Source organism: Amborella trichopoda, chromosome 9 (genome assembly GCF_054954075.1).
Source record: "Amborella trichopoda isolate Santa Cruz 75 chromosome 9, AtrichopodaSantaCruz75HAP2 v2.0, whole genome shotgun sequence".
NCBI classification, from domain to species: Eukaryota; Viridiplantae; Streptophyta; class Magnoliopsida; order Amborellales; family Amborellaceae; genus Amborella; species Amborella trichopoda.
In genome coordinates, this window is record NC_142344.1 from 11,372,008 (window position 1) to 11,396,416 (window position 24,409).

The 24,409-nt window shown below is 36.3% G+C and overlaps 1 protein-coding gene across 5 annotated transcripts; it reads left to right on the top strand.

Annotated features, from left to right (window-relative positions):
• The first annotated feature begins 6,378 nt into the window (after positions 1-6,378).
• On the top strand, positions 6,379-22,731 carry LOC18424292 (O-fucosyltransferase 16). Of its 5 annotated transcripts, none has more exons than XR_016039982.1 (10): positions 6,379-7,206; positions 7,311-7,367; positions 7,576-7,666; positions 11,797-11,873; positions 18,171-18,259; positions 18,345-18,553; positions 20,464-20,645; positions 20,859-20,961; positions 21,275-21,606; positions 21,919-22,731. XR_016039982.1 is itself a non-coding variant. In XM_006828881.4 (10 exons), exons 1-10 carry the CDS (start codon positions 7,024-7,026, stop codon positions 22,382-22,384), a joined length of 1,767 nt encoding a protein of 588 aa, XP_006828944.1. In that variant the 5' UTR covers positions 6,379-7,023; the 3' UTR covers positions 22,385-22,731. The 5 variants fall into 5 exon arrangements, 4 of the variants coding, with proteins under 4 accessions (XP_006828944.1, XP_020517370.1, XP_088701889.1 ...); XM_006828881.4 differs by having other exon boundaries at positions 18,345-18,531; XM_020661711.2 differs by lacking the exon at positions 7,311-7,367 and having other exon boundaries at positions 6,397-7,206; positions 18,345-18,531.
• Positions 22,732-24,409: the final 1,678 nt, after the last annotated feature.

Sequence of the window (24,409 nt, forward strand, 5' to 3'; positions counted from 1 at the left end):
GAGCAACAAAGAGAAAAATGTGTTGCCTCTATAAATCCTTTTGTGAAAGAATTGATGGCGGAAGCCATGATTAATGTATTGATAGAATAAATAAATATGCTTGAGAGAGATTGTAATTGGGAGAGAGAGATGGGAATGATAGAAAGTGAGAATGTAAGGCCTTCAAAAGCCAAGTGATATATGTTGGGTTTATGTGGCCTTTAAAGGCCTTATGAGTGCTTGTAAAATGAAATGATATAGTGGAACATGTACTCGATGGGAATGTGGTCCCTCGTGGACCATACTAAGTAAACGATAATTTGTTGATACTGATCTGTGCTTAACGGTATAGGCCAGTCGATTGGAGAAAACCCATGTTACCTGGGTATGAAGAAGAAACCGATGAGGGTTTATGGGTTAGCCTTGGATGAGGTCGGAGAACATGCTCGAATGAGTGAGCCGAGGGACTATGTGGCCCTTGTGTGCGATGGTGGCCTACTGAGACGGCGGCTAAAACCTTATCCATGTTCCATCACACGACATGTATATTGATAGATTGTTTGAGAAAGCCAGATATCCACCTTTGGGTGAAGCGTATACATGTGCGAGAGATACCCTTATGTGCCATAGAGCTGTAATCGCATCAGGTCATGGTGACCTTAACGCCTATCTAGGGGAGGACCTGTAATCCACAGATTGGGATTGCGACCCCTTGATTCATCGACCTGACTTTGGTGACCCACTAATGAGCATTACTTAGACTGTGGGTCATGGGAAACACTGGGTCGGTTCGATAAAGCTAGTGTGGTCTGTAGTCCACAGTTGAAGGTGTAGTACCATGTTATTACATATTGGATTCCTAAAACCATATAAATCCTTTTTCCATCATATTAATTTACTTGTGTTCATTTTATTATTGAAATGATTTTAGTTTTATTATTTGAATTTTTATGAATCTCTCAATATTTATTTGTGAATTTTGGACTTATAAAAATACAGTTATTGTTCTTACAAAGTTATAAAAATTCAAATATATATTTTAAATTTTTTTATTCAATTTTTAAAATAATATTTTATTTATAATATTTCATGGGGGCCCATAATGGGCATGGGCCCACCATGTGGCATGTGGGTGGGGCCCACATGTGCCACAAAAGGTGGCGCCCCACCCTCTTTGGATTCTCTTGTTTGCTTTTAAGATAATGTTAGTTTGATTTATGGCATGTGGTCAAATCTTGGAAGGGATATATTGGCCATGGCTTTATTTATTTTGCAGCAAGTTTGTTTTAAAGAGATATGGTCAATTTGAATTGATATGGATTTTATCTTATTTATATTTCGTAGTATTTATCTACTTGATATTATTTGGCATATCCTTATGAAAAATGTGACATGGATCGTGCAATTTTATAGAATGCATGATATTTATTTTATTTAAATATATTGACGGAAAAATAGTTTAGGAAAGTGTTCATGCACCTTTCATAATGTTGATGACCCTTCTATGGAATGGATGGCTCAGATCTCTCATCCCACAAGTCACCATTGATTGACGGTTTATGTTCAATTTCACAAGAAGAGACAAGCTAAAGAAAACCCTAAGAAACCTTAATCTTATTGAATCCTGTAAAAAGGGATTGTCTCTACCCAAAAATCTCTACATCTTATCTCTTGTACCTAATTCTCATCTTTCTCTCTCATATCCCAAAAAGGGGGCACGCACCACTCTCTCATGTTTGATTGCTCTCTCACATTGTGAAAGAACCTAAGGGTTTAGGTTATGGAGTTCTTCTCTCCTATATCTTAAATATGAGATTACAACTAAGGGTTTTAGGGTTTAGCAAAAAGAGAATCCATCTCTCTCAAACTAGGTTGCTAAGAGAATTCATATAGGGTTTGAGTATGTGATCAACGGGGTTCATGTTTCATTGCTGTGGCTGGGGCGAAATTTGCTTTCTCGGTTCGAGATTAAAGCTAGACTGTTGATCCCACGCCATCGGATGGTGGTGACTCGGTGTGGGGTGTAATAAGCCTGGTTGAGGTAATCTCCGGCACTTTTTTTTTTTCTTGCAATCTTATATTTTATTTTCAAGCATAGTACATAATTGTTTCAATGGCATCAAGTTGTTTAGATATTGGTTTTATTGTTATGTTGATTTTATTTTGAAATTTATCTTATTATAATAAATACCACCTGTAAGGGATCTTTTGCCAAAAAAAAGGGGTAAAAAAATAAAATAAAATAAAAATGTATTACGTGGTAAAAGATTACATAGGTCTTTCTTTCACATTCCACAAATTTCATTGTTCAATGTAAAAAGTAAAGTGACTCAATGGCCACTGAAAGGAAATTTTATCAAACTTAGTGACACACCCTTAGCCGTCAGATTTCACATAAAAGAGATAGATGATTGTGATCTTCTTGCACTGAAAAATGGCGATACCATATTATTGAGTTATGTCTTTGACATCTAAACGGTCCCGAACATAATATTTAGACCTTAACATCTAAAACCACTGATATCAGGATTGCACCAGTGCCTCAACTGGTCAAGGGGTTGGTCCAATGAAAATCAGTCCAATCGTCGACATGCCAAACTTTTTCAATATAAAAAGTTTAGAAAATTTACCAAAATTTTTAAAAATTCATTTAGAATTAGAAAAATGCAAGGTAACAAATGAAAAAAATAGTGGAATAAGTTCTTTTTCAAAAAACATTATAGCAAAATTTTTTAAACTAACTTGAATAATTAAACATTTCATTTTAAAGTTTTATATAAAATATTGTAAATAATTAAGCATTGCATTTTATTTAATTAAACATCATATTTTATTTAACTATAACGTTAACTACTTAAATATATTTTTCTAAACATTTACCTAGGGAATCTGCACAAACACCAGGGGGTGGAGAGAGAGAGTACAATAAAAAAAGTTATTTTTTTTACAATTTTGACTTTTTTTAATTAATATATAGTTTCTTTAATATCACAATTTTTTACATGAAAAAAAAAAGAAGAATGAAAGAACGTAATCTTGTAAAAAATTTGTGATAAATTTGAAAAAGAGATGGAATTTAAGCTCAGCTTTCCATACGGGTTGATCTAGTAGAACCGGCATAACTAGCAATTGAAATAATTCAACCGGTCAAATGCCGATTTTGAGCATCGATGTAAATCCCGGTTCAGTACTTGCATCAAACCGGGCAAAGTTTCGGTCGCCTGTTCTTCTAGTCGGATTTTAAAAAATTTGTTGAATAAGTTTTTAAGCTCAGACTCACTTATTACACTATCTAATAGCATTCCTTTACATCAGGTTAATATGACACTATCTAATGGATCTAGTACTGTTTTGCAAAATAATATTGTCATGATCTAAGGAAGTTTACAACTACAAGCTAACTACAAAAAAAAGTATTGTATTTGATTTGTTCACTTTTGATTTATTTGATCCACCACTTCATAACACGAAGTCACCACCCATATTAAATCTCATCAATAGAAATATTACGTGAACAGGAAAAGGTCAAATCCAAACAAAATGAAAAGGGTAAAAGGACAAAAAGAAAAAGAAAAAGTAAAAGAGGAGAAAATAAGTCCTGCCTCTGATTTGGAATACGTATAAAAATGGTGCTTCCAATGTGGATCCTTCCTAAAATATTACTTGGGAAGTGATTGCACGTCCCCAGTTCCTATCTAGAATAGCATTAAACAATTAATGAGCACATATACTATGCTGCTGTATTTGCTCAGAACACTTATTTAAGTTAAGTTTTTTAATCTCAAATTTTGGGAACCACATAATAATTACTAGATGGATATTTCTTAAATAAAAATTTTTAATTTTGCGGATTGTGACACTTAGATCTGGCTCTTCGAAAATTATATAGTCTCTATTCAATCTTAAGGCGTAAGTTTTTTTTTCTAGTACATATGAGTTTATTTTGGAAATAATTTTTTATGAAATTATTCTATGGGATGTCGAAGTTATATCCCAGAAATTTGAGATCCAAAAAGTATCCTTAGCATGTACTTTGCCCGAGGGAGTATATAGATAGTATACTCTGACATGAGTAGAAAATCTTTTGGCATAACTAATAGCATGCAATAAATAACAATTTGTTTTCAATGACTATCCTAGGCAAGTGAAATTGCCTTTTTTGGTGTACCCTATGAGATTAAGAAGAGAAATAAAAGAACAAAACCAATGAGGAAAAAATAAGGTATGTTTTGTACTTGCATAATCTTATCTTTACCCTTTTTGACTACTAGATATCAACCAACATTCTCTTTCATGGTTAATGCTGTGGAAAAATGATACTGCATAATTGCACATGGGGTAAAGAAGGATTTTGATCAATTTCTATAACAAAGGGGCAAACATGAACACATATTAAGTGTCCTAATCTGGCACACCTAATCCAACTAAACAAATTGAGATTAAATAATTAAGAGAACTGTTGGTTGGTTGACATTTTCTATTTTATAGCAACAATGACAGGGTTACGGTCTCTTCTAAGTTGATCCTCAAGGTAGTTGCATATAAATGGTGATAGAGAAAAGGGTGAGCCTTGTATAAGGCTGAGGCCCTAAACAATAAAAAAAAAGGCGCACATCTAAAGTATTTAAAGATGATTTTTTAGTGGCAAAAATCTTTGTGATGGCCTAAAAATTTATTTTTCATCTCTAACTATAAAATTCAAAGTTTCAAAAATAGTATAGGTCGAAAAAATCTAAAAACACTTGAAAATATTGAAAATTGACGGCCTAGATAATGCATTACAAAATGCACTATCTTTCAAACTTGAAATCTATTTTTTTTCACATCTATACATCTCGAGATTGAGATGATTGATTTAAGGGTTTTTCAACATTGATGCAATCTCTTCTAGTGAATTCTTTAGGTGCGTCTTAATTTGATTATTTGGGGCCTCGATCTTATATAAACTTTTCCCTAAAGAAAATGAATGAGAATCATGTAGATGATGATGTTGGTTTTTCTTTGTCTCCCATGGCCAAAATACGCTTCCCTCTCACGAAACCTAACGATTCCACACGTCATTAATCCTGGCTTTTGAACTTGGGAATCGTCAGAGTCAGCTCCAACTCAGCGGGTAGGCAGTTCTGGTTTGAACTTTGAATAATCTCAAAATAGCCCAATTTCTTATCCTTTTTTTTTTTTGGCATTGTATAATGAAATGTTTTTTTTTTGGTGTATCAATGGGGAGAGGGCCCTTAATCTTGATCAGAGTTGAGCTTAGAACATAGCGTTGTCATTCGTGGCTAACCAATTAAGCCTAGGCTCTTTTTGTGTAATGATCTAACTTAAGAATCGTTTTAACTTGATATGTTGATAATGAATGAGTCCCTCAGCGATTCAATGCCCGATTACAATTTTTGAAACCTGGATCTTAGTCGTATGTCATACGAAAGAAAGGTAGAAGAAAGTCATGGTTTACACTGGAAAATCTAGTCGAGAAAGCCTAAGAAAGCATGCTAGTCGAAGTGAGTACAACAAAAAATATTATCATTTTGTTATTCAATGTGGATTTTATAATTAGATTGTCTATAAAGAGACCGTTTATCTTTTATACATGGAGGTCACAATCATTTCCACTCATTAGATGTTAAATTGGATGGTTTGAGTTACGTTACAAAGTCCGAGATTTTTTTTTTTTTTTTGAAACTTTATGTTTATTCAATGACACTTTTACAATTATTGATTTTGAAATTCAAAAGACAATAATGATTGTGACCTCCATGTATAAAAAAATAAATGATCTTTTTGTAAGCAATCAAAATAATTAACACTATGTAAATTTGTAATTTTTCAACAATAATATATCAAAGTTCAACGAATAAAAAAAACAATATATCCTCATTTTATAAGGTATTATTATTATCAATTCAAGTGTATGTGCCTCTTCAAATTTAGTAATAAGTAGTAAGGGTGGTAATGGACCCGATCAGACTCGAGACCCGATAGGTAGACCCGACCTTGGGTTTGGGTATGTGTTTAAATTTTGGATCTGAAAAATTGGGACCTTAATACTATTCCAGTCCGGATCCGAGTCCAGCTGAATTGGACCCGGTGCCATCCCTAATAAATAGCTATAAAATTGCTGATGTTCACGTGCTTTTCCATTCAATAATTTCAAATTCAAATGTATGTGGTTCAGGTTTGTACTGGTGCTGGTTCTCGCACCGATTTTAAAAGAAATTTGATTGAAAAAAAAAAACAATATTAATATAATTTTTTATTTATATTAATTGGCAGAATTAAGCTTAAGCTTGTCCCACTTTTGTAATTTTATAAAAGAGCGAGAGTAATTATGTCATTCTCTCTCCTAGTGATTGTTTCCAACAACAAAATCGATACGGAATTTCAAGCCATGCGAGATAGGCGTTGACAACATCAGTTGATTAAGCAACAAGTTAGAGAGAGAGAAAATAAAAAATCGCGGGAGTGAGACAGCGCTTATAAAACCGAGCGAGAGAGAAGGGAAGAGAGAGAAAGTGGCTGCTTACAACGTGGAAGAGATCGTATAAAATTGAGGCAGAAGAGAGAGAAAGCGGAACGGCTTATTAACTCGAGCTGGAGGAGAAGTTTATAAAATTGAAAGACGAAGAGAGAGAAATGGAGCTTATCAAATCGCTCAGTTGTTAGAGAGAGATAGGGAGAATGCTCATGTGTTAGAGAGAATTGCTCATGTTAGAGAGAAAGAGAGAATTGCTCAGGTGATAGAGAGAGAATCGCTCAGGTGAGAGAGAGAGCCATTTTGGATGCCTTCGGTCTCCTGAATTAAGAGTTGTTTATAATCTTATAGCATTAACATACTGTATTTTGCGGCTTCTTCGAGGAAAAAAATGGTGGATCTGGGGTGGTTGATAAGAGAGGTTTATCGTGTTAAGGGGGGCAATGGCGGTGATTTCTGCTTTTTGCAGAAGCCGGTGGAGAGAGTGATGGGGCCGTGGCGTTGATGCCATAGCTTTCCTATGTGTGTGTGAGAGAGAGAGCTTTTGCAGAGGAGCTGAGCAAGTTGTAATGGCGCACGCACCTTGGTCTCAGAGGCGTCGCCCTAGCGTTCGAGCTGTTGTTATGCCCGCCATCCCTACTCTGTCTTTCCTCTGTGTCCTTGTTCTCATCATGTTGGTTCTCTTCTCTCTCTTTGCTGGTTTCATCAATCTGGAACGACTTCCCCATTCATCTTCTCTCCAGAACTCTCTGGTAATTCACAATCCCTCTCTCTCTCTCTCTCTCTCTCTCTCCTCCCCTCAACCCCCCCAAAAAAAGACCACCTTTCTTATTCATATTTGCTTTTGGCATTTCAGGCGAGAAATAATGTATTCCCCTCAAATGCTGTGGAGGATAAATCGGGTCTTGTTCCAGTAAGCCCCTGTGTCACCACCATTGGTTTTATCGGCTCTTTGATTTCCTTCATGCTTTACCATTTTTCTCAATTTTAAATTATTAATTTTGTTTCCTTGTTTGATAATTTTGTTTTCTTTGTTCTATTCTCTATTTTGTTTTGATTGAATTAGAAGACTGCCATCTCCTAATCTCAACTGATTTAAACTTCCTTGTTTGTTGCTGTAGAGTGGAGGTCATAGCAGGAAGAACGATCTCTGGGTTTCGAGTCTCTCGAAGTTTTACTATGGATGCAGCAGTTCGAGTAATAAATTTTCATGTAAATATTACCTCTTCTCATATTTTTCTCATTTCATTTCCCATTTTTTAATAAATTTATACATATACCGCATTTTTCTCACTTGAAATGCATACTTGATTTCTAGTTTCTGGATTTATTTAGGTCAGCGGATAGGAAAATTAATAATTGATTGGGTTTGTAGGGATTCTGCCATTATTGGATTCATGTGCCAATTATAGTTTGGACTGCACTGTTCAAGTTTGTTGGAATTGTTGAGATGATTTGGATGCCAAAAGACTCGATGGAGATGGATGACATGGACGTGTTGAGTGATACTATTTAATGCTGAAATTAAATTATTTGATTTGGACTAATACCTAGTATTTCTCTAGAAGCTTTTAAGATTTTGGTACTTGTGATCACTTCATTTCCTGTCTGGAACATTATTTTTATAGCTCACTAAGTCTCCATTCCAGCTAAGTGTTATGCACCATTTTGTTTTGTTGAAGAGGAAGAGGTTGATAATGAGGATGAACAGCGAGTCAGTGGCAATTGGTGTCTTTAAAAATGAGACGTCCTGGGGGTGTTTATGTGGTTGTTGATGGTAGTTCATGGTTGTATAGGACAGAGGAAATGGATGCCAGTTTATGCTACCTATGTGGTTGTGGTCTTTGTTAATGGCTGTTTAGCTGGATAAGACATGATGTCTGGGTGGCGATTTCCAATATAACTAGGTTGAAAAAGAGGGTGGTAGTGTCTTGAACTGGATTTTACTTCCAAAATGAGGCTTGCATGTGCCATCAATCCTACCAATTTGTTGACGGTAATAGGTGATTGGCTCTTCATCTACTGATTGGGAGGAGAACTTCTTAGACATTTGACTGTAAGTGCACCTAAACTGATACAAGAGTTTAAGAGCATCTATCATAAACAAACAAAAAAAAAAAAAAGAAAAAAAAGAAAAAAAGAAGAGAGAAATTGACCTACTTTTATATCGGATCATTGACCCTTATGTGGAGATCAAACCAAGCATTTAGTAGCGTTCACCTTTTAGATTTGAAGAGCCCTGGGGTTAAAGAGTTGGTAAAGATTTGTCATAGGATGATCAAGTATATGGGCTTTTCCTGAAGTGGTTGCTTACCTAACATATACTTAAAGAATGTATGCAAATGTTTGAATATGTGGGAAACTTACATGGTTTTGGAGGGGTACGAATATTAATAGGTGAAAGAACTAGTGTTTGGGAGGAGAATGATGGAAATAGCAGTAATAACATCCGAGCTGGATGCAGAAATCTCTTGAATCATGCAATTTGAATCAAATGAATTTTTTTTTTGAACTGCCAATTCTATTTTGATGGAGGTGATCGTAACACTATTCTTCCATAGGTTTGTCTAAGTTAGGCAAACACAAATTCTTTGATTACAATCAAAGTGGAAAAATATGAGGTTTGTTACACATACGTAGGGAGGGTGCTATTGTAATTTCATTTGGAAGTTGTATAGTGCCATAGCAGGTCCTTGGCCAATGATGCATAATTTTGGTGACAAGTTGATCTGAATGAAATGTGCAAGTATGAATCGCGTGAATCGATAAAGGATAGGATCAGCTAATACACTCGCAATTGAAGAAGTCTAAGCATTATGTGTGGCTGTAGTTGATAGTCGAATGGCTGTAGTTGATAGTCGAATATCTACTACTTATAGTACTTCTGCAAGCGTTTACTCATTTGATAAAAGAGACAAATTGTTGATTTGACAGTTGTGGATATGTTGTGGCTCTGTTCTGAGGGCGATATGCATATGAAGCAATTTGGCCCTTTTGTTACAAGTCACTATCACAAAGACAGCCTCTTTTGGAGAAACAGGACTCTTTATTTCCTATGGATCCCACAAATGATATTAACTGAGGATAAATTATCAAATGGTTAGTGTCCTTGAGAGATTCCTGTTAACTTTGTTCAAGTTGATAAACAGGCTGATTTAATTTGTTGCTATACTTTCTTCAAGTGTTTCCATGCCCACCCTAAAATTGTAATGAGTCAGATTGTGTCCAACCAAACGCCCCATTTTATAAGCAATTTGTCATTTTAGTTGAGCTTGACAATTGTGTCTACATGCTTCACTGTGTATATTTTATAACCAATCTGACCAAATATTATAGTTCTTACCATTCAATCATAATATGTATGTCCTTTTTATTTAATAAAAAAATAAATCTCTTGAAAACAAAAAATGATTATGGTTCCATAATACATAATGAAGATAACTGGGGCACTGTTACTGTCAGTTGTTATGGTCACTTATCAGCAACATGCTCAATACCATGAAAACCCCAATAAAACTAAGTTGCTAGGTCTGAGTTTGAATTTTTAAACAAGTTTTAGTAATATGTATAAAAGGACACAATTTCTATGAGTCTGCGTAGAAATGAGTCACCTCATTAAAATCTATTTTTGAGATGGATTGTTGGACCTAATTTTTAAGGACATGTAATCTCTAACATGAAGATCATGAATATGAAAAAATAAATGAATTTTGAAAATTAAAAATTTGTTATAATTCTATTAAGAAAACATTTGAACTGTTAGTTTCAATTGTTTTTAGATGGACCACCTATGTGCATCCATCTTTAAGATGGATGCTTTATACCTCTGGGACCGCAAATGTAGAAATGCGGTCCCCGCTGCATGAAACAATTTTCCTTTATAAAATCTTGAAAAGTTCAACATTTAGAATGAAAAAATATTTTGAATCTATGATTTCCAAATTTAAATTAGTTCAATCTTGGGAGAGGGGTCACGCAGACCTGGACTTCTATTTTGGACCACCCAAAATATGGGCTCTATTCAAAACTTGAAAGATTAAGGACTATATACCTTCAATTTTTAAAAAATTCACAGCTATTTGTGGTTTGTTCAAAATTCCAAAAAGGAGTAGAAAAATCTAATTGGATGCAGACATACTTGACCACCAAATATTAGAGCAAACGGCGATTTCTAGATAGGTGGGGACATTGGTTTTTAATAGTCATTTTCTTCTTAATATTTTTTGCTTGGATCTAAACATTCGAACAAGAAGAGAAGATGATCTAGTGATTTCTTTCTATATCTTAAGTCCCCAATTGCAAATCTGAAATATAAATGAAGTACACTAATTGAAGGTAAAGTATAAACCTTTGGGAAAGCAACTGATTAAGGACCTTTCTGATATGAGGATCTATACTGAAAGCCTGAGCTTCACAGAACTATGGAGAACAACACTTTCGATTTAACGCTGAATATTTGCCACATGGTTTATAGCAAAAGCAATCCTTTAAAGAGGTTTTGGCATCGTGTGTATATATATATATATATATACACACACACACACACACACACACGCTACAATACATAAGAAGGGAATTAAACTGCAGTTCAGGTAAACTAATCAAGCCCTAGACAGAGTGCTAAAAATTCCCTTAAGGCGATGTCGTATAAATGTTGAAAAATATGATGATGATCATCATCATTTGAGCCTTATCCCAACTATTTGGGGTCCCCTACACGAATCAATAATTCTTCTCAATATAACATCTATACAGCTCTTGCAAGCAATTGGAAAATAGAACCTCATTTGCGTTGAAGCAAGGAACCCAAATTGGCCATCCCTTTTTTTTTTGTTTAGGTTTTTTAAAATTTTGGGTCCATCATTGGCCATTCCCAATGTTCTCTACATTACTTCCTATACTGTTTCCTGTTGGGTAAGATAGGACGGAAGTATAATGTGAATGTACCAAAATAGTAAATATGCTGTCTAGCATGCTCTCTCAACTAAATATACTCATTTGTATTATATGTTGTGCCAAGGCAAAAAGATTATTTGAGTTTTCAAATCATGTTGGTTTGTATTGCATAATTAATCCTGTACAGTTATTCTTTATTTTTTTTTTGAAGTTTTTATAGTTATTCTTTATTATTTTGGTAATTGAGTTTTAGGTTATCTGTGATGGGAAATTCAATAAGTAAACGCTGGATTTTGGATGAGGACTTGCTTCTCCTGTAGCTCCTTGTTGTTGATATATGATTATTAGTTTTATCGATTTTCTCAGGCAATGTATGCTGTAAACTATTTGTATGAAGTGATTTTAGATGCTTTGTCTGTTTTTCTTATGCATGCTTCAACTTACAGCTGTTGAAGCGAACACACGTCCAAATCGTTACTTACTGATTGCGACTAGTGGAGGCTTAAATCAACAACGGACAGGAGTGAGTCAATTTACCCTTAGGATGCTATCTTATTGTCAAGGATGCGTTTTTCCTTCATCTCAATTTAAGTGTGAAATAATGACAATGATATTCTTGCAGCAAGATTATTAGCTGTGGCTTCTAAACTTGGTAAAGAATACTTGATAATTTGATAAATTAATATAGAAGCAACTTAAGGAGTTCTATTTCACATCCTTTGTTGATGTGCTGAACCACTTTATCTTTGCATTATTGTATCTTAATTTTGTGTTTGATAATGAACTATTTTCACCGATTTTATACTTTCTTTACATCTTTCATCTGTTGTATAATAAATTTCTGTAGTTTTCACGAAATTTGCTCCAAGGTTGCCCTCCAAGAAATTGTAGGCTTCTTGTATCACGTTTTATCCTTGCCAATTCGGAAAGCTTTGTAAATCACGTAAAGAGTATGACAGTTGTGATATGTAATCACATTTGTAATACATAGCTGGACATGCGTCTTTGTTGGATTTCTTTAGTCTTTCTGAAAGGCTTTTGCAGTGCTCTTCAGTGGATTATATTTTCTTTTTTGGGCTGAAAGGATGCCTATGAGATGGTGGGCTGGGAGCTCTGAATTCCCATGCAGTTCCTAAAGACCGCATGCTTTATGTATGATGACGTCCGTCATGCTCTTCTCTAATGTGGAGATTCAGTGGGTACATATCAAGTAAAGTTTTAGCTGCTGAGGATAGGTAAACTGTTGTCTGTTGGAGGGGTAGATTTTTGGTAGGAAGCTTGGAAATGGAGCTGTTAGGTTTAACAGGAGGTTTTGACAGATGAGTGTGAGAAATGAGGGCTACGGACGCAGTTGCCTTCAAGTGCGGCATTTCTTGTTTTGTGTATTATTGATAAGGATTATGTTATAAATGGTAGAATGTGTCCATTTTTGGCACAGACTGATCTATTACCAAGATTTCTGAGGAACCCCCTTTGTCTTCAACTTTGCATGACTGACTGCATAATTGAATGGAATTTCCATGCTTCAACTTAGCCTTTCCAATTTGTTGTGAAATATTTGAATATGTTATCAACCCCTCAATCTTTTTTCATCTAAAATGAGTCAAATGTCTTAACAACAAATTTATGATTGGTAGATCTCCATTTTTGTGCTTGTAAAGCCCCATATTAAATTAGTGTTGACCTTCCATAAGAGCCCGAAACGAATTTCCAAACAAGTTTAGTACCTTCTCTTCATGAAAGAAATTGAAGCATGACTTGAATATTCATCAGCATTCAAATAATAAGGAGAGCACAACCGAATGTAGGAATTTGAGCTTTAAGCCATGCATACCTGAGGGTTGCATCAAGAGGTTGAGATGCCCTTATGATGAGGAAAACTTAAAATTAGTTGCTTTTTGCATTAGATCCGACCTCTGAGTTCATACATGAGACAAGCAACAATTTGACTAGTTGATCTCATGCACCTACATATTTGGAGGTCAAGGCTTAAAACTCAAAACTAGGCTTGGCCTCTTAGGACTCAGTATGGTCCCCTTGGATGAAGAGACTCGCTTAGTCACCAATCAATTTGGCAAGATGAACCCCCACTAGTTATTGGAATTGCTAAGGTGTGGAGTCTGCACTCTACAATGCCCATTGGTCTCATGTAATATGTCAAAATATTGCCTGGTTGACTAATTATTATATATCATTCCCTTTAATCCTAGTAGGCACTAGATTTTTCTTGGCATATTCTTCCAATTGATCTCTGAATCAGAAATTAATTCCAGATAATACTTAGTAAAATCATAGATTAAAAAGTATTATCTTTGGCTTACAAATTCTCGCTCCAGCCCGCAAGGCAACTTTTGAGTCTCCGCACTAGCTTTACGCGAGCAGTTTGGCTAGGATAGTGTTGGTAGGAAAGATTAACAAAAGCACATTAACATGGCATGTAATAAAGTTAAATTTAAAATTATAAGTTTCAACAAACTTCTCTCTCAAAAATTTAACAATTCGAAATATGTACATATTCAAATGATGTCATGGTGTATTTTTTAGTTCCCCTGATAATCAATTATTTCTCGTATTCTTTTGTTGAATATACCCTTCGCTTGGACTTCTTGCTTCCCACGGTCCATTACATCAGAAAGAGAATTGACTCCCAGCTTCTTATCCTAGTATATGAGTCTAAGCACCTTAAAAAGAGAACCACGGCTCTTATCACTTGCTAACTTTTACCCTAAAAGTCCCACCCCTACATCCCTCATTGATGCAGATCTGGAGACTTTTGAACTCTGACCTAATCTTGGAAACAAATTATTTTATGTTAAGCTAGCTGCCCCATAACTATGGTTACGAACTATTCATATTCAATAACGAAATAATTGATCTCTATGGTGGGTCTCCTCATTATGAATTTCCTCATGGTGTCTAAGATGAAAGTGAAAGATTGTTCATAGACAATCTTTCGCAGATTGTTTTTCTTTACTCGTCTCTTTAATTCTTAAAGCTACATATTGTGTGTTGCACACTGTCCAAAGCAGATGATGGTTGGCTTTTGTTCAAAAGCCAATGCTGAAGTTTTTGTGGTTGTTTGCTTCATCAAGTAACTGTCTAGAATCTGGGTTGTTTTTACTCATCAGGCATCTTAAACTACACCATCTAGCAATTTGAATGTGATCCTTGGAAATTTAAAATGCCAATGATAATTCATACTCCATAGTTCTAAGAACCATGATCCATTATGGATTACATATGATTGACATATTCTTCTTTTCTCATCTCTCAGTGCATCTGATCTTCACAACATTGATATTAACCAGGGGCTCACAGTGTGAGTAGCAAATTAAACCATCTAAAGTGGTTGTTTAGAGCCCTTTCCCACCTCTTCTATTGTGATGAATCATGTTGTTCTAATTCTGAATATTACCTCAGACTGGTATATTTGAGTCATTGTTTTATGCAATGTAAGGGAAAACAAAATCTCAAGTATCAAGGTTGATCAATGGCACACTGCTTCCTCGGGAATTTACATGTGATGGCTAAGGAAGATTGTAACCTTCTTGTACAAAAAATAAAGTCTTATTGTATCATCATCATCATCACTATCTCAGCGTTATCCCAACTATTTGGGATCAGCTATATGAATCCTATTCCCCCATTCCACTCTATCAAGGGTCACCACCTCAGTCCGACCATAGATCATCATATCTCTTCTTACTACTTCCATCCATGTCCTTTGGGGCCTACCTTTTACCCTTCTAGAGCCTTCCACTTGAACCAAATTGTCCCTCTTGACCAGTGTTGTTTTAGGTCGACCCTGAGCATGGCAAATCCACCTAAATCTACTTTCCCTTATCGCCTAAGTTCCCTCTGATGCGTCTGAATGGTATCCTTTCTTGTCTTGCCACTCATCCATCTCAATATCCACCTAAAAACATCTGAATGCTATCATTGGCCGAAGGCTGGAAGAATCTTATGGAAGGCTGTTGTTGCAGCAATTTTATGGGTTATTTGGTTAGAAAGGAATGCCAGAATCTTCCAAGGTCGCAAAAAAGAAGTTCTAGCTCTCTTCCACAAGATTACTTCTTTAGTAATCTTTTGGGCCTCCAACCATAGGGCCTTCTCTGGGATACTGGCTAACACCTTCCCATCTCCAACGGGAAAACATTCTCCATCTCCAACCACAAAAGACCCAAAGACCCAACAACTGGTTGGCCCCTCCAGAAGGCACCATCAAACTTAACTTTGATGGAACCCAATCTCAGCAGGAGCTGGTGGAGTTTTCCTCGACCATCAACGCAACATCTTGTTAACTTATTCCAAGCACTTAGGCCATGAAGATTCTCAGTTCGCTGAAGCCATGGCTTTGCTGTTGGGAATCAAACGCTTTAACCGTACTTGGGGAGCACAACTTTGTGTAGAAAGAGACATGCAAAATATTATTTCCTAGGCAGCTGGGACCACACCACCTCCGTGGTACCTATCCTCTATTTTCGATGAGATTGCTTACATTTAGAGGGATATGGGCGTCTCATGGCAGCATACTTAGAGGACGTCGGACGAGCTCGCCGATCTTCTGGTAAAAGACGGAGCTAGGGCTCTAGCAGAAGATCCCGTCTAGTCGAGTACTTTTTGGGTTGCAGTTGTTCATTGGAAGGTGCCGGTCCATTTCTTGCTCTGAACCACTTTCACTCTTGCTGTAATTCAATAGTATCCGCCGGTCCATCTCCTTTGTTGCTCTGGACCATAGTGGGCGCACCTTTGTTTACTCACGATCTAGTACATCTCTTGTAAACGAGCAATCCTATAAGCCCCAATTTCTCCTTCTGTATTATGTTACTCCACAACAATACAAAAATTAACTTTATAAACAAAAGAATCCTCATCTCAATCTCAGCTACACATTCGATGAATATGTTGTTTCTTGACTGATCAACACTCTATCCCATAAAGCATGGCTGGTCTTATAGCCATCTTATAGAGTTTCCCCTTCTATTTCATTGGTATGCGACGATCACATTAGACTCCGGAAGTATATCTCCACTTCGTCCACCCAGCTCTTATGCACAATATCTTCCTCAATCTCTACATTCTCATGGATTATCGACCCAAGCTATCAAAAATAATCTCTTTTAAGAACTTTTTGGGCCATCTCTCTTAAACAATTCCTTGTTTCTGCTCTTGTATTGCTAAACTTGTATACCATATATTATGTCATAGTCCGACTAATTTTAAAACCTTTTGATTCTAGAGCATCCCTCCAAAATTCCAACTTTGCATTGACTTCATGTCTAGTCTCATCAATCAAAGGCAAAGCTAGGTCATCCGCAAATAACATATACTACGGTACCTCACCTTGTAGATGTCTAGTTAACTCGTCCACAATCAACACAGATATATGAGCTCAATGCTTACCCTTGATTTAGGCCTACTATCACGGAAGACTCACTTGTCATTCCACTAGTTGTCCTTACACTAGTTAGTGCTCTCTTGTACATATCTCTCTCACCATGTTAATATAACATCTAGAGACCCTTTCTTTTCCGATACCCACCAAATTGAATCTCTAGGTACCTTGTCGTATGCTTTCTTTAAATCAATAAATAACATGTGGAGGTCTTTTCTCTTCTTTCTAAACTTCTCAATCAATTGTCTACGTAGGAAAACAATGTCAATTGTTAACCTACTTGGCATAAAACCAAATTTATTTTTTGATACACTCGTTTTATGTCATAGTCGTTACTCAATAACTCTCTCTCACTGCTTCATAATATAACATTGTTTCAGGACTCAAGAAAAATATATGGCAAAAAGTTTACACTTGTTGCCAACTTAACACGTGCCTCCTCCTTTCTCCAGGCTTGGGACCGGCCGTGGCGGAGTTAAATAGCCTTTTTGTATATTTTCCCTATAACCTCACTATCCCTTAGCTCCTATGTAAAGGAAGTTTCCTGCAAGCACATGTACCTTCCATGGGACCTACACTTCTGCTAGAACCTGTGCCTCCTTTTGGTTGATTGCCACCTTGCGCATCCTGCTCTCTCTGGAATGCATGCTTCTGGCCCTTGATAGTGGAACTTGAATCTATCAGCACTAGATTACATTCATAACATTGTTTTATGAGTTCTACTTGTTTGTCGATCTTTCATCATCCATGAAACTTAATTGTATTCTCCATCTCCTTTTCTGGCCTCATTCACTTTATGACACCCAAAGATATCTTTGGTGGGTTTTAGTTCCTTGCTCCTTTCCTAATTAGAAACACCAACCTTGTCTTTCCTGGTGGAATCTATCCTTTTGCATGTCATGAGGAAAATATTTATTAGCTCATCTTGGCTTTTCCTGTGACCTGCATAAGCAGACCAGTAAAAAGGGCTGCATAGAGGGACTGATAAAAGAGAATAAACGGACTAGGCTGAGAGGTGTGACCCAAAATGGGTAAACTTCCTCAAATTCAACATTGCTTATGTGTTATGCAAATAATATATAAAAAAACAAAAATGTTATCTACTTATTGATGGTTCACCTCCCAAAATTATGTTTGAGGAATGTATGCATTGGTTCAACATGGTTACCCATCTTGCTGCATCATTCATCTTCTTCAATTTCTTGACTTGTTTAGGCAACTTTTAATCTCTTTGCAATGAAATAACATTCGATGCAATATTTAATGTTTTTGGGGAAGTGTTGGGACCTTCAAACCATTTCTGGTTGTGAACCCAGAAGAAGCCATAAACCCTAGTTTATTTTGCATTCTTCTTATTTGGTTATCTGGCTATGGATATAATTCAGTTAATATTGCCCAACTGAAAGAGATCCATAATTGCTGCAGATAACTGATGCAGTAGTTGCTGCTCGAATATTAAATGCTACTCTTGTTGTTCCAAAGTTGGATCAGAAGTCATTCTGGAAGGATTCTAGGTTTGTCTTTAGTTTCATGTGGTTTTGAGCATTTGGAGTAGTAGCATGCCTGTTATAATGGTTTTGATTAATTTTGCATATGCAGCGATTTTGGCGAAATCTTTGATGTGGATTGGTTCATATCTTTGCTGTCAAATGATGTGAGGATCATCAAGCAGCTCCCGATGACGGGTAAAAAGCCAGTTGCAAACCCATATTCAATGCGGGTCCCAAGGAAGTGCACTCCAAGGTGCTATCACAATCGTGTTCTACCGGTGCTTTTGAAAAAACATGTGAGTGCTTTTGAAAAAACATGTAAGTGCGTTGAAAATGAATGCATATCTTATGATAGAGCACAGATTTATGGAACATAACTGATGGGTCCACAGGACCTTTTCTCTTCGGGAAATTTTTTTAAATATCCCTTACAATTTGCGATGTCTAAAAAATGTGCCCATTTTTCATAGTTTGTGCTCATATCCTCTTTTTTCAACTTTTTTTCTAATTTACCCAAAATACCCCTAGTGTGGAACATGAAGGAACTCAAGTTCTGATTCACGGTCTTTTCTCTTTTCCTTTTTTTTTAGTCAGATATTGGTTCAAAACTTCCAAGTTTAAAACCTGGCAGTTATTTTGAGGTGATAGAACTGTTCAGAAGTTGAAGTTCTGAAACTTGCTACTTGTATTTTTTATTTATTTTTTCTTTTAGTGATAGATCTGAACTTCTGAACCATGTAAAAGTAAAGCCTTCCAAAACAATGAGTATAGTGTGCTCCTGTGGGAGCACTATATGAAGTCAGTTCCTTGAATTTAAGACTTCTTGAGATCGAAAATCCAAAATTTTCCACTATGAAAATAATCATATGGGATTCTAAATTGGATTTCAAAATTTAAAAAGAAATAATTTGCTCAAGGTACCATGTGTATAATGTGCACCTGAAGGAGGAAAATGCACTGAAAATTTTAGAAAAAGGAAATTTGCATTTAATGAGATGATGTCAGCTCATCAAATGCACCCATTAGATGCATGGAAGTCCACCTACTTTATGTTAACTCTATTTAGTATATTGTGCTCCTGCAGCTGCGCACTATACACATTCATCTGGAAAATGCAATTTCTTTTGGGAAATTTTGGAATCCTCTTTAGAATCCTAGATGATTATTTTCAAAAAGAAAAATTTGGATAGTCAATTTCAATAAGTTTATTTATTTGAGGGACAAACTTCACAATTTGTTCCCTGGGAGAACACTATACTCCCTAATTTGTTTCAAACCTTAACTAGCGCGCCTGTTCGAAACTTATGGGTCTGAAATCTGAACCAGTATATCACTCAAAAAAAAGAACAAAAAATAGAACCAGTATGGAACTTCAGGTTCCGAACCGGTCTATCACTGAAAAAAATACAAGTGGCCCTGTTTATAACTTGAAGCTCCAGAACAATATGATGCCCGTTCGGAACTTGAAGTTTTGAACCGAGGGTATTTTGAAAAAGTTGAAAAATCTCAAAAACTATGGACAGAAGCAACAAATACATGAAAAACAGGGTATTTTTTATATACCAAAAATTATTAGGGATATTTGTGAAATTTGCCCTTTTTCCTTTATGGATCTGTGTGGTGTTAAAAGGAAAAGATGTTATCTAAAAGTTTATCTGAATGTTGTAGAATATTTTATTTGATTTTATGCTAATTTAGTACATAAATAACTAAAAGATCATAGAATAGTAGTTTTCTGTGTAGTTTCTTTTTACCTTTTCTACTCTTTTCTTTCATTTGGTGCCATAACTGATATACTGTGATTCAGGTTGAAGTTATCTGGCTTCTTGTTACCTTGTCATTTTTATCAGTTAGTTTGTGCTTCTTTTTGTGGCTCTATGCTGTTGGAGATTTAGGTCATTTTCTTGATATGGCCTATGACTTATTTTCTGTCATGGAATCTATTAAAGCCAGTCTGACTGTTGTAGATGTTTATGACCTTTTTAGTTCTCCCCTCTCCTTTGTTTCTTGTCTTTAAGTCATTATGTAATTACCTCTTTCTTTCGTGGTTACTAAATTTCCATGTCATTTCTAGTGAATAAATTTATCTCCTGTGGTTTCTTTCCATTGGAAGAAGTTGAAATTCACGGAGAATATTGCATGTTTGCATTGAGTACTCTTTTTTTACTAGGATGCATTTCATGGTGAAATATATGCTGACATTCTAGTTCTTTTTTATGTCAATACAGGCGGTTCAACTCACTAAGTTCGACTACAGACTGGCGAACAAATTAGACAGTGACCTGCAGAAGTTGAGATGTAGAGTCAATTATCATGCTCTGAGATTTACAGAGTCAATTTCAGAAATGGGTCGCACTGTAGTCCAGAGAATGCAGGAGAAAAACAAACAGTTTATCGCCCTTCACCTAAGGTAAGTTGAAGAGTGAGCACATCGTGAAAGGATTTTTACTTCTGTTAATTTGTTGCTTGCAAAATAATTAGTTGAAAGGCTCATGTGGAAGATACGACCTTATATAAAAGTTCCACATTTGATAGTCATTTTTTTTTGGAAATATAGTTTTTCGTAAAGGCAGATATTGTGGGAATAGTTTGGGGTATTTATATAATCGGATGCCTATTACAGGTTCGAGCCTGATATGCTTGCTTTTTCGGGATGCTATTATGGTGGGGGTGAAAAGGAAAGGAGAGAATTAGGTGCAATACGCAAGAGGTGGAAAACTTTGCATGTAAGTCAATGAGCTTTATTGTATAATGGGGATTAAGATGAAAGTATCCAATGGACTATGGAAACCATAGGCCATTGGGTCCGCACTATCCGATGTATTAATGGAAGGTGATGGAGGGAGAATGCGACTTGGCAGAACAAGTGATCACCAGTCTGATGGGTCACATTCCTTTCATCACGTTCCATTTCATTGTAAATTGATAACTATTATGGACTATGTTTTTGCATTGTCCATTGTATTATATTTCATTTTCCTAGGTGTTTGTCCTACATCTGGTTATTTTGTGGTCTCTGTGTTATTTAAATTTGTGCAGACAAGAAACCCAGATAAGGAAAGGAGGCATGGAAAGTGCCCCCTCACTCCGCAAGAGGTGGGACTCATGCTGAGGGCATTGGGTTTTGGAAATGATGTTCACATCTATGTTGCATCTGGTGAAGTATATGGTGGTGAGGATACTTTAGCTCCTCTAAAAGAGTTCTTTCCAAATTTTTACTCAAAAGAGAGATTGCTCAGCAAAGAGGAGTTGATGCCATTTTCATCATTTTCTTCTCGCATGGCTGCCCTCGATTACATTGTTTGTGATGAAAGCAATGTCTTTGTGACTAACAACAACGGGAACATGGCTAGAATGTTAGCTGGCCGTAGGTACAATGTTTCTCCCTTCCCCTCTTTTTCTAAGTTTTGCAAGGACAAAGATCCTTAGTGCATGAGGGAAGTATTCCCCTACCAGAAACCACAGTTTATTTATGTTGTGAAGATCGATGAAATGATAAAATTAATAGCGAGGGAGTGGGCCAAATTTGGATCATGACCTGTTTTGGTGATTCTGGTCTTTCCATTCCTTCATCAGACAGTCATAAGCCCAATAGTAACTTCCATAGCCTATTGGATGGTATTATACTTTGTAAATAGAAAAGCTGGTGACTTATTTTTACTCGGCTCATTTACTGATTGCAGGAGATACTTTGGACACAAGCGTACAATTCGGCCAAATGCTAGAAAACTGTATTCTTTGTTCATAAACCGTGCTAATATGACCTGGGAGGCCTTTGCCTCGAGGGTTCGAACTAGCCAAAAAGGTTTCATGGGAGAACCTAATGAAGTTAGGCCAGGTAGGGGTGAATTCCATGAGAACCCTTCAACTTGTATATGTGAACGGTCGGAGGCGAAGAAGATGGCGATTTTCAATCAAAGACTCGGCAAGATAGGTACCAGTAAAAGTGGAAAAACAAATATGAGCAAAGGTGTCGAACAAGAAGTGGACATGCAAGTTGCAGATGATGAAGAAGAGATGTCTGATTTGGACTACACTGATGAAGACGTCACACTTAGAGAAAAAGGAGAGTATAATGGAACAAATTCAGATTACGACATCTTTTTCAAGTCAGATGAACCGGAGTTGGAAGATATACTCTCTGATTAGTGATCTGGCGTCTTCTTTAACAAGCGTTCTTGCACTAAATCCATTCTTTCATCATTTTTTTGTTAGGCTTAATTTGAGAAGCCTTAGTGGCATTTTGTTTCTCTGACCACTGTCTCAGTGCTATGCTCTTGTAGATATGCCTCAGCAACACTGTACAGCGGCTCTATTTCTTTAAAGCCCCACCAAAAATATCAAGCAACATTGACTGGAGTTGCTGATCATTGTGCCGATATAAAATGCGCATACTTGTTTGTGCAGTCCTTTTCTTACATGGTTTCTCCATGTGCACATTTTGCAATGTAAGTTGGCAATTTTGTAATTGCATTTGGTGAGGATTTTATTTTTAATGCATGATTGCAGTCGACCATTTTTTGCTTTCAGCAATGGAAGTTTGAATTCACTGTGACAGATAACATGGTTGAGTTTATATTCAGCTCCACATCGATCTTAAAGCCCTAGCTGTTTCATTCGTAGAAAAAGTTATACACCCTTCAAAAACTTCTTTACTTATTTATGCTGTGTGATTTCTTGCAAATTCAATACCTGGAAAATGAGATTTAGTAAATTCATGCAAGTTGGGTGCGGTACATGAGGAATGGTGGTGTGTTGTAAGCACTAGGTTGTTGTGGTTCATAAGAAATGTTTTAGCTTTTTGCCCGCTTGTTTGCTCCATGTTTCCTATGTTTTTATTTTCATTGTTTATGTATTTTATGTGTCCTATTAAGATTAGGAATCTTCTATTCTTATAACCTTTTGTATCCTTAATTGAACAAAGAAAGAACTAGGATTTGTGAATGCTGATGGGCTTCTGACTTCCTGGGTCTTGAATCTCCCTTAACATAAGAAAAAATACTTTAGACTTGATTCTCAAAGCCACATTGTCAGTTTGCACATTACCGTACTCAAAATTGAAGTTTAAGAAAGCGTTTGCATAAGGGTGTTAGGGAGATGGGAAAATAAGAAAAAATACTTTTAGACTTGATTATCAAAGCCACTTTGTCGGTTTGCACATTACCATACTCAAAAATGAAGTTTAAGAAATCGTTTGTGTTGGCAAATAAGGGTGTTAGGGAGATGGGAAAATAAGATGCCGCCTGTGGAAACGCCTCCATACATGCAAGTCTGCATGCATTGATTGTGTTTGTGTATGTTTGCATGGAGGTGTGCGTATATGTATTTTTAAGTATGCATGTATTTGCACATGGTGTATACATGTATTGGTGAGTAAAGCAACTGTTGGTGTACAAGGCGAGCAATTGAGTTTCCTGAAGCTGTCGGGCATCATCAAAGTCTAGATGTTAACATTAGAGGGCTGGGTGTTCTGTTCCTTGAACAATTGAGTTTTCTGCGATTGTTGGGTGAAGTCTCGATTGAAATGTCGACAATGGAGGGGTGGGTTGTGTTGTACTTCTGCTCAAAATTCATCAATTTGTTCACATACTATCCTTAAATTTCAAATCACAAAGAATGGTGCAAAGTCCAAGCCCAGATAACTACAACAGAGGGCTGAGTTGTGCTGTTTCTAGAGAAATTGAGTTTTCTGCAGTTGCTGGGCAACATTTCAGTCCAAATATCTGCAACTGAGGGCTCAGATGTGTCGTTCCACGGTCTGAAGTGTGCCATTTCGCTCCTACTCTATCCCCAAATTGGAAAACTGGATCCTGGTCATGTTAGAAAGTAGGTTCTTCTGAGAAAAGGAGGGTGAAAACCCTCTTAATTAGTAACCAAGCTGAAAAGGTTGCATGCAGCTTTCCAAACCAGAAATTCTCAATCTTTGGTGACTAAAAATCTCACGAAAATCTCTTGGAATTGAAAAAAAAAAAAAAACCATGTGCCAAATGAGGACATCATTCAGTGTGTAATAACCATTTGATGAGGGTGCTTATCTATTTTGAGTAATTCAGCTGTAGGATTTGAAGCATGGAGTAGTGTTGAACAACTTAACCAATTAGAGGGTGGCCTTTCCATTTCCTGACATGATTTGAGGTTGTTCTAATAAAGATCGGATATGAATATCAATGTACA

What these genes read in the sequence shown, in the direction of transcription:
- LOC18424292 (XM_006828881.4), top strand. Translation starts at nt 7,024, where the DNA reads ATGGCGCACGCACCTTGGTCTCAGAGGCGTCGCCCTAGCGTTCGAGCT. An exon ending in TTTATCGCCCTTCACCTAAG is followed by an intron (nt 20,646 to 20,858) that starts GTAAGTTGAAGA and finishes TGCCTATTACAG; the next exon opens with GTTCGAGCCTGATATGCTTG. An exon ending in AGAGGTGGAAAACTTTGCAT is followed by an intron (nt 20,962 to 21,274) that starts GTAAGTCAATGA and finishes AAATTTGTGCAG; the next exon opens with ACAAGAAACCCAGATAAGGA.